At 32.4% G+C, this 10,823-nt stretch overlaps 1 protein-coding gene across 1 annotated transcript; it reads right to left on the reverse strand.

Annotated features, from left to right (window-relative positions):
* Positions 1 to 75: 75 nt before the first annotated feature.
* LOC112098417 (rop guanine nucleotide exchange factor 14) lies at positions 76 to 7,676 on the reverse strand. The gene is made up of 7 exons (XM_024184705.1): positions 7,592 to 7,676; positions 2,926 to 3,315; positions 1,874 to 2,028; positions 1,709 to 1,783; positions 1,351 to 1,620; positions 661 to 1,008; positions 76 to 547 (listed from the first exon to the last, which is right to left on the reverse strand). Exons 1-7 carry the CDS (start codon positions 7,674 to 7,676, stop codon positions 143 to 145), a joined length of 1,728 nt encoding a protein of 575 aa, XP_024040473.1. The 3' UTR covers positions 76 to 142.
* Positions 7,677 to 10,823: the final 3,147 nt, after the last annotated feature.

The following is a 10,823-nucleotide window of genomic DNA, read 5'->3' on the forward strand; positions in this document are numbered from 1 at the left end:
ATTTTTAATTTGTAAATAACTACTAATTACTGTCACTTTTCATATGGATTGTGATATAACCAAAAATTAATTCCTTCGTGCTCATTAAATAAATAAAAGGTTGCAGCATTTACAATGTCAAAAAGCAATAATCCCTTATTCGTCATGGAGAATTTCCAGGGGACAAGCTTATACAAGCCTCTTTTCTACTACTAACACACCATACACGATTCACACTTGGTGTCGAATTCACAGAGCTTGATTTAGCTTCACTGTTTGAAGTTTCCGAAGTAGAACAGCTACTTGCATCTGAAGTAAAGTACTTTCCGTCTGCTTTATTCATCTGATCAATGAGCGAGTGCCTTGAACGTAGACGAAGCCATGGCATCTGAATCTGATCCATATTATCATCATTCATTTTTGAACCTGGAGTGCAACATTTTGCCACAGGTGAATTGGGATTGCTCAATGCATCTTCTTGTAGAATGTCTCCTATCCTAGACAGTATGCTGAAAGCCAAGTTTGCAAGAACCCGGGAGTATGCTTCCAGTATTGAATGCCCAACATCCTGTGTAATAATAGCAAGAATTGTTTTGTGAATTTATGCCTAAGTAGCATTAGATGTTTTGCCTTCCTATGAACCAGATTATTAAGAAACTTGAAATGATGGATAAAACTCACCTTGCCGTATTGGATTTTTGTGGCATCGAGAAATGTTTGAGGAAGGTTGGGATATCTGTTCTTTAGCTGCTGTATGAGGGCTTCTGCTCGTTCCAATAGGAACTCTATCTTATCCAGTTCTGATATAGGGTCTTTAATGAAGGACCATGATGTTCGGACGGGGGATTTACCACTAGCTTGTTCAGAAATTCTTTCTTTCCACGTAAATACAGCAGCTTCTAACTTGTTAATGGCTTCAAGTGCACTGTGTTCAGATTTTAAATTGAGGAAATTGATCATTTCGCCAGAAGAACTTGATTCAGCAGTCAAGACCTTGTACAGTTCTTCTCCAAGACTTGTCTTTCCAGACTGCAAGAAGAAAGCAAGAAAAGAGGGAGTTATAATATGCAAAAAGACTGCTAGCGGCGGAAAACAAAATCTATCTATCTGTCTATCTATCTATCTATATATATATATATATTCCTTTTTCCTATCAGCCAAAATTGTCATACTATTTGGTCAATCCTGACCTCCTGCATTTTCACCTGGGACTACTTCAAAAGATCACACTGCATCTTGTTTAATCATAGTTCATAGTTTCAGTAATGTTGTAAAAATTAAAACACACCAATATAGAGAATCACTATAATTCTAAAAGGTTTACAAGATTTGATAATTATGAAGTCTTTGAATGTAACATGGCATGCTAACCTTGGGAAGTACATCCTTGATAATGGTTGGCACAGGCATTTCAAGCAAAACATTCTCGTTGATTGATTTGGCAGCCTTGAATACTTGATAGACCACCCTACACTGAGAAAGCATTTTTTTCCTCCCGGAGTCAGAAAGCCCAGATGCTGGTACCTGGGCCAAAGGAAGCCACCATCTCTTGCTCTCTCTAGTACTCTTGTTCCTTCCTTCTGCACGACTACCTACTTCTGCATACCAGAACTCAGTATTCACCATTGAATCCAATGTCTCCTGCAATTTTATAAGTTTAATCTAATGAATAAGGATATCCATGAATAAGAAGTCTCTAAACTTCGAGATGAAAGAAGAGACCGCCTACAATAAGCATAGAGTCCAGCTTCTGAAGCGCCGGAAGATTCATATGGATGTCTGCACGGGCTTTCGGGGTCATTATCTGCACCAGTAACAACAAAAAGTAAATATCGGTAACTGTAGAGAGCATGTTGGATCTGTCTTCAAAATATATTTTTCTTTAAAGAATGACCTCCAAGGTTTGGCCATTAGAAGCATTTTGCCTAGCAGGAACTAGCTCAACCATAAAGTTTGTGGGAGAAAGCAACCAGTCCATCTCTCTCTGCCATCTACTTTTCCTTTCTTCAAGCAGCGGCTCCAATTTCCACAACTCCCCGAAGACTGAGGCTGCAAATAAACAGGAAAACTTTTTAAACATCAAACTGCTGAATGCTACTTCTTCCTTGAATAGTATAGTAGTCCTTTATCAAGTAAGAAGTTGCATGAGTACCACTGTTGCTTAGATTAGTATTAGCAGTACAATTTGGAATCTATTTGTCTCTTGCTTCCTAAAGCATAAATGCAGCAACAAGTTTATCTTTCAGACATTTCAGTTTGAGTGAAGTTCCTATGCTTTTCTCAAATCAAGAAGGGAACCGTCCTTTTAGCTTAGTGATTGCTAGGTCAATCTATATCCAGAGAATGTCCCTTGTTTAATCCATGTGCACTCTAATGTTAGAAGTCAACTCCAAGTTGGGTACATAAATATGATCTATTCTTTGACATTATTTTTATTTGCTTTCTTTTGTAATTGGTGAAGGTTGTTTGAGATTTAAGGGCAAATGATTGAAGACGATGCTTTCTCAGGAAACTTAATCCCAGGGCTGAAGCACCATCATCAGAAAACATTACCGGCAATTAGCTGTTGTCTTTATCATGAATAATCACACATATGTTCTAGTGCAAACTTCGTTACTAAGCCCTGCATTTGTCTAAAGTTAATCGAAGCTCTTAAACTGGCTACTGCATTCACCAAGCTACTCATACAATAGAAAGACACATATTCAATGTGTTGTGTTTCCATGTTCTGGCATACTAGCTAGAGCTTCTGCATATTTGCCACACAAATATCTCCATCTATCCTCTTACTCTCCATTGATTAGATTAGTCAATCACAATCTCAGTATATAATTACATGAGTAATATGTCTAAAAGCATATCTCCACCAACTACTTCTGAAAGATCTCTATGGTAAAATTATAAAATGAAAAATCGAAACTACCGAAGAGAAGGGATAAAGCCTACCGGCAAGATTGGTTATGGCATTTGACAATGCTAATGCAGTGGTGACACCCAAACGTCCCCCAGTAATATCTTCACCTAACAACAGCTTTGAAAATCTTTCTTTCATTGTCTCAACATCCAAAAAACGAAAGGCGTAAGCAGGTTTCTGTTTGACATGATAATGGTTGGGGCTTTCAGAGGGTCCCCAATCTTCTGAACCATGTTCAACCCTCTTCATTGTTGACCATTTAGAAGAAAATGATCCAAAAGCATCTTTGCTTGATGAACAGCTTGAGTCATCATCATCCAATGAGTCGGTTAAACATCCATCACCTCTGCTTGTTCTACTTTCATTGTCATAAGATTGATTATTGAGAATGCAACTCTCAAGGCCATCATAAGTCATTATTCCTGGAATAGTAATCACTCATTGTCATTCCCAAAAAGCACAAAGACAATTTGTGTTCATTTCAGATAACCAGAAATAAATAATTACATGACTAAATAATTAAAAAAATTTATCAAAGTTATAGACAAAGTATAGAGAAGCCACCGATGCTGCAAAAACCTGAATTTTTGTGCAGTTGCCATATTTGTAAAGTAAACACATGCTAAAGTTTGAACTTAGCTTACAGTTTCTTCCCTCAGAGGAGATCTCCTAATGAATTTGAGCATGCCTATGAAGGAGTGCAGCACCAATTACTCTCTTGGTGCACTCTATCAAAGAAGGCACTTATGTTGTGTTTACTTTGAAAGTGAGGAGTATAGATTCCCCTCACTTCAGTGTTTACTTGAAAATTTTAAGGGGGAGTGGGGATGCCACTCCGTGAGCCCCACTTCCCTTTTTACCCTTATATTTAATAAAATATTTAATAAAATATTATGCTTAATAAAATAAAATAAATAAAATCATATTTTTTTAAATAATAATATTATATTATTTTATAAATTACATTTATTAAAAAGAATAATATTAAACATATTTAAATATAATATTATTATATTTAGTTAAAAATAATAATTTACGTTGATTCTAAGTTAAAATTACTTAAAATAATATTATTATACTCATAGAGAATTAATAATATATACTATCTTTATTTGAAAATATAATAATATTATTATATTTATTTAATAATAATAGTATTATCTTTATTTAATATTAGTAATTAATAATAATAAATATTTTATTCTACGAAATTATTAATTTTGTACTATATTATTAATAATAATGTTTCATTTGTGATGCTCTTATTAATTATTTTTTATTTACATAATTAAAATTAATAAAAAATTGTGATTTACATAACTAAGAATATTAATAATTATTATTAATTTACAAATATAATAAAATAAATATTCTATTTTTCAAATATAATTTTTATTAATTTTGTAATTAAAAACTATAATTCTTTAAATAAAGGTAAAACCGTAATTTAAAATCATTTACTCCCAATTCAAGATAATGTAAATACATAAATTGTCTTGGATTTTGATTTCAATTCCATAGTCTCGTTCCTAGGTAAGTAAATAACCTACTCCCACTCTCATTCCCACTTTACACTCCTAATCTAAAATTATCACTTCAATCCAAAATGTAAATGCTATCTTAATGAATTGGATTACTGATTAATGGATTGTATGAATACTATTCATCTTTCTTTTTCTTTTTCTTTTTCTTTTTTCCTTGTACATTTTAGGATAGAATCACGTATGATCTTCTTGTTATGAAACAAATTTCAAATTTGTTAATCATTTTCTCCCAAAATGGAGCCTTGATAAAGTTAAACATTATCGTGCTGTATTCTTATTATCTATCACCTTGAAGTTAAATATAATACTTCCAGAGAGTGCAAATATTTCTAAGAAATTTTAACATTTGATATAGTTTTCTGATACTCTTAGATTAATCTAATTCCTAGATTTTTTTCTTTTAATCTCAAATATAGTTCATGAACTTATTTTAAGGAAGAATGTGATCAAAGATCATAAACACTACGAAGTAGGTTATTTAAAAATGCTTCACAAATGCTTCTTTGCAAATCATTTGTGTTGCCATTATTGTAGGACACATAAAACGAGAAATCTATTGCATTGCCATTACTATCACACCCTTGATCCCACTACTCAAGTAATATAAATAAAAACAATTCATCAATCATCACATTTACTTTCCTGACTTCATAACAAATCCATCAGCAATCAATTTTCTATTAATAAATTTAATAGTTAATACCAATTTTTCAATCTTTGTTTGGTCTGAAACAAAGTAAACTTTATGCAGAATAGAAGTTCTCTTATCTTCTTTATTTCAGGACAGCCATTTCATGTACTAAAAAACTATAGATCTCAATATTTCTCAATATATTTTTTTTTGTATAAATGAAACTTAAAAAATTCAGAAGCTGCCTATGCAAAGACAAACAGTACTAAATCAAGAATGGAAATTTCCTAGAAACCTGCCAAAGTATTAATGGACACAATAAACCTAGTGGGGCAAAAATATAGAAAGGCATGAATTGCATACTATAGCTATGAGTTTGGTAAAATTTCCTTTTAATTTTTAGTAAACATGTGGTAGGTGGGAAATGTTATGCTGAAAAATCAAAAAACATTAACAAATGAAAAAATGAAGGGAATCCTTCAAATAGCTGAAGCTGACTGGTCCAAGCTGAAACTACAATAATGAATACAAGAAAATGACATTTTTGTCTCCACTGGACCCAATTAGTCAATTACTACATTGTCTGATTCAGTGGTTGGGAAGAAGCAGTCAGTTTTAAAATTAAAAATAGGGCGTTTTTCACCATCCTTCCCTGAATTTTGTCCAACCCACAGTTTGATAGACTTTTTGTCCAAATTAACACTGTCATCCCCTTGACCTAACTAAGCATTTAGTCAACTGTTAATTTCAGGGACAAGCTTAGTAACTTCAGAAACAGAAATCAACTAATTTAAAATTTAATTTAACAAATAGAAAGAAAATTATCTCTGTTTTTCTTCTCTCCAGATGTATTTTCTTGCCTTATTTTCTTTTTACTTTATAAAATGTGTTACTTGTGCATATCAAATATGTCTAAATTATAAATATATCTTTTGTTAATTTGCATCTTAAGTTAATTTTTTGTTTTCTACAAAATTTTTGAGTGTAAATTATTATTTTATTTGTGTTTTGGTATAATTTATGTTGTTAGCCTTTTAAATTATTCATTGATTATAAACAATTTCTTTATACACTAGCTATTTCATTTCTTGACATGGTTGTTTTGCTTCAAATCAAGGGCGCATGTGTATTTCTATTCAGTTAGTCATCCATGATAACAGTCCATCAAAAGCTCAGTTAAGTCAAGGGAGGTAAGTGTGCATTTGGACATAAAATCTATCAAACTGTGGGTTGGACAAAGTTCAGGGGAGAACAGTGAAAAACACCTAAAATTAAAACAAATAGCAGTACTCTATGCTATAGGGTCCACCTGATCATAGTCCATAGATCAAAACAATAAGCTTAATTTTTGTTAGCACTAAAATTTAAGGGTCCACCCTTAGCCCATAGGCTATTGATATATTACAATCACTTTTGTTTATAAAGGTGATATCTTAGATTCTGCCACTAGACTTGTCTTGAAATCTTTGGAAAAAGTTTCAAAAAAAGGAAAAACAAAACAAAGAAAAAGTTCAAACTATGTGGTAACCCCATGTGCCTCGCACGTACAAAACATACCACACCATACCATTAGGTTAGGTCCACCTTATGGTTTATAGTTTTGCCCCCTATACCATATGCCAAGTGATAAAAAGTCAACATATTCATACCACATCCATTAATTGCTAGACAAATCGGTGCTACAAAATTCGAGTTTTATTTGAGAAGGTGCAAATTTTCAAACTTTCACCGCAAATTTGGTTCCATTTACTGAAAACATGGCCAATTTGTCCTTATATTCAAGTAAGTGCAAACGAACGATAATTTAAAAAATAATTAAAAAATTTAAAGCAAATAATAATAATTCTTTTCATGAATTCAGCAACTTTTTTACAGAAATTTTTCTTTCTCCACATATGGGCAAGGTGATTGATACAAGTGTTTGTTACACTCTTACAGTAGGATTCAATAAGTGGGCTGTAGAGAAATTAATAGGGACACGATTGTTGCGTGGATAAAACGAAACTGGCTGTCACTTAATGGGTATGGGCTCTATTAATTTTTTTCCCCGTTTCCTGCCAAATCCCCAGCCCCCGAGTTCTCCAAATATAATCATCCTTTATTAAATGTATAACATATTAACATTAAAAAAAATTGACTAATTAATTTATAAAAAATAACAGAAACTTTTTGACTTACTTGTATATATTACTTAGAAAATTGTCTGTTTAAAAGAATTTCAAACTTAATTGACATCGGCAAAAACGTAAGGCATGTTACTTATTGGTTGTTGCAGACAAGTCTAATGTCACATATGGGTGCACACTTTAATTTTCAAATTCATTCCATGTGTTAGGTACTTAACACGCAGCAAATGAAATTTGACTTCTAAAAAAAATTAGATCGCAGTCGCATGCTTATTTAATTTTACACAAATAAAAAATAAAAACAGCGCATAAATCACGGGATGTAAATAAAACAACACTAGTGTTAATTAAATAATTAATTATTAGTTAATTAAAAAATAATAATAACGATACTTACTGTCTTGTTGTTCATCAAAATCGAGGCTAAGCCCTCTGTCCCGAGTGCAGCAGGCGAGCCTTCTCCTCATCATCATCATCTTCATTTGCCTTACAAACCTTTCTTCTTCTTCTTCTTCTTGTTTTTTTCTTTTTTTTTTTAATTTACTTAAATATTATAAAACTTCTTTTTCTTTAACAGTACCTGCAAGTCCACAAAAAGCTACCTCAGCCAAAAATGATAATAATTATTATTATACTAATCAACTTTATTGTAAAGTAAGTGATTATGCAAACTTTTTGGATTCACAAAATTTGAAAAAATGAAAAAAAAAAAAAAAGAAGAAGCAAATGCCGCGAACGACGAGTGAGAGTAAACACAAAACAAATTCGTTAAAAAAGAGATCTAAGTAAATCTTCAATTTGTTCGTCAGCAGTTCAAAATCTGATTTAGTAAAAAATAATAATAATAATAATAATAATTAAGAGAGAAAAATGGAGAGAGAGAGGAGGAAGCAGAGCTTAATTTATTTTACTTGGCGAAAATTTTGAGGTTGTTTGGAGCGAGTGAGCGAGCTAGCTGCTGCTTCTGCTGCTGCTGCATTTGGAGGAGAAAAATTTACAATACATTTTTGACGAATCGCGTTGAAGAGTAGAACTGGAAACTGTCAAGCGAAGCTGCCGCTGATGCTGATGCTGGTGCTGCTGTTGAGTGCTATTGCTATTTAATGGTGAATGGCTTTGATCGCAAGCATTTAATGGAGGGTCAGAGGGAGATAGGAACTAAGGAACGTGGATTTATTTATTTATGTATGAGAAAATGAAATATAAAATAATAATAATAATTTGATTTGATTTTAATTTAAAGTGACCGAGAAAGGGGGAAAGAGGTGGAAAGTATTAAAGGAAGGTAAAAATTGCTTTTGACACTTGACAGGCATCGGCTCCTGAATTGACTGGGATGGTAACATCGCTGCAGCCTTTGGTGCGGGTGGGACCCCGCAAGAGGTGGACGGTTCTGATGATGATGATTGCATAACTGTTCAATAGTTGATCTCTTGATGAAGGGATCAGGGCCAAGGCCCCAGCGAGTGATTGGCTTGCTGTAGTGGCATTGTGGCGCCACTTTGGATTTTGTGTGTGAGTTTTATTTTTATTCCTAAATGATTTTTACCCAAATGCCAAGATTACAAGGCCAGATCAACTATTGACAGTTTGACACACCTTAATTGGTGTAGACGAAGGCCTCATTTAAATCGCAAAAAAATTTGTAGTTATTTAAGGCGACACAAATTGTTTGCCCAAGGATAAAAACGCATCAACGTCCTCGCGAGGGGACTTTAAGATACTCGAACTCATGGGCCATTAAGTATGTTATCTCATTATCACTAGGGCTTGGCCCAATGTGTGGAGGAAGTGGTTCAAGTTTCCGCGCAGACGAATTGCAGGAGTTTAATTTAAATTTTCTTACTTAAATTTGAGTGAAGACAGTTTTTTTTTTTTTTTTCAGGAGGAGAGTTGACGTCTCTCGAATATTTGAAATGGTTAAAATCTTAGCAGTACTATATCAAAGTTGATGTAAACTTATCTCAATAATTTGTATGGTTGTAAATATCATGAGAAATAATTCTTCTAAAAAAAAGTATGTTATCTCATTTTTAAATTAATTTATTTTATAGCAGTAAATAGTATTCACAATCTATCGAACAAGTTATTTCTTTTTTTTTTTTAAACTCACAATCCACTGTCTTGATCTACTTGGCTACATAAGTCTTTATGCTATTTATATAATTTTGAAATATAAAGATTTCAAGTTCAACCATTAATCATTTTTTTTTTATCTTATCCTACTTTTGAAGAGTCAAATCAAGATCAAATGAATATTTGAGAGGGTTAAAATCTGGGCAGCGCTCCATTAGATTTGATGTATGTTGGTCCCAGTTATAGTCTGATTTGTACATATCAGTTATATTCTCATGTAATATGAGTTGTAATCTGAGCAATAGTAAAAAAAAAAAAAAAATCAAGATCAAAGGAGAGAATAAATAAAACAAAATTCATAATTTTAATTACCTTTTTTTTTCTTTTGTCGAATAAGAAGTGCTTGGATACGGGAGGATGTTTCGCCAAAAGAGTTTATACCACAAGCGCACTATAAGACCACAACTACACCTCCTCGTATTCGAATATTGTTAATTAGTGGATGAACTTTTGCGTGGCGCTCAATCCTGATTTTCAAATGCTTAGGAGCCTATTAATTAAGTCATCATAACATGATCTTTCAAATGCTCAGGAGCCTGTTAAATCATAATAACGTGATCTAGAAGTGAAAAGAATTCTTGCTCTATAAAGATGAGACATAACCGTAGCCAAAAGGATGAAATTTTAAGCACATTACACTACTTAGTAGAACAAGTAAAAACTGTTACTGGGCAACATTTTCAGATCACTAGTGATTATTTAATTCAGTTTGAATTTTTTTATTTTTTATTTTTGGGTCAAAATAATTTTTTGAATTTTGATTGAACAATAATTATTTGTCAGAAGAGGTGTCCAAGCACATTTACCGGAATGTAATAAGGTTGTAGGGCAAGCCATGCTCAGTGCATATTGACCATCAGGACGCACCGAACAGAACATTTATGAACAAATTTATTTATCTTCTCAAATTTTGAATTTGGTACAATTAGTTTCAAAATAACGTTAAATTTTTTTATTTTTTATTGGGAAGAAAAAGATTAATGTGCTAGGTTACAATCTATTGTTATCACAATTAAATTAAAGGCGTATTGAGAAAGTTCCAAGCTATAGAATTATGACCCACTTGAAAGGACTGCCGACAGTTCGTTAATATCACAATTGAAGGTCCATCGATCAAGTCTAAATCTATAAATAAAATTATAACATAGTTTGAAGGGTTACTGAACAGTAATTTTAGCACAGTCTTCTTGGAGAGACTAGTCGCCATGAGTTTAAATTAATACAATAATAATAACAGTAATTGTTTCAAGGTTTGCCATACACCTTTACAAGGCAGAACTACATGGCGACTTGAATTCTTGCTTTTATAAGACGAAAAGAAGGGTGTTTTGATAAGAATCAAACGACGACGGAAGTAAGATAATAAATCAAATGATTGATATGTTTTTGTCTCTGCTATAAATGATGCAAGTATTGAAATTGACTCAATTTTTTTGGATCGATCAAATTCTTTAATCATAATTGAAATAATTTTTCTCTATTGTATTTTTTAA

Source organism: Citrus clementina, unplaced genomic scaffold, assembly GCF_000493195.1.
Source record: "Citrus clementina cultivar Clemenules unplaced genomic scaffold, Citrus_clementina_v1.0 scaffold_5, whole genome shotgun sequence".
In the NCBI taxonomy this organism is placed as follows: Eukaryota; Viridiplantae; Streptophyta; class Magnoliopsida; order Sapindales; family Rutaceae; genus Citrus; species Citrus x clementina.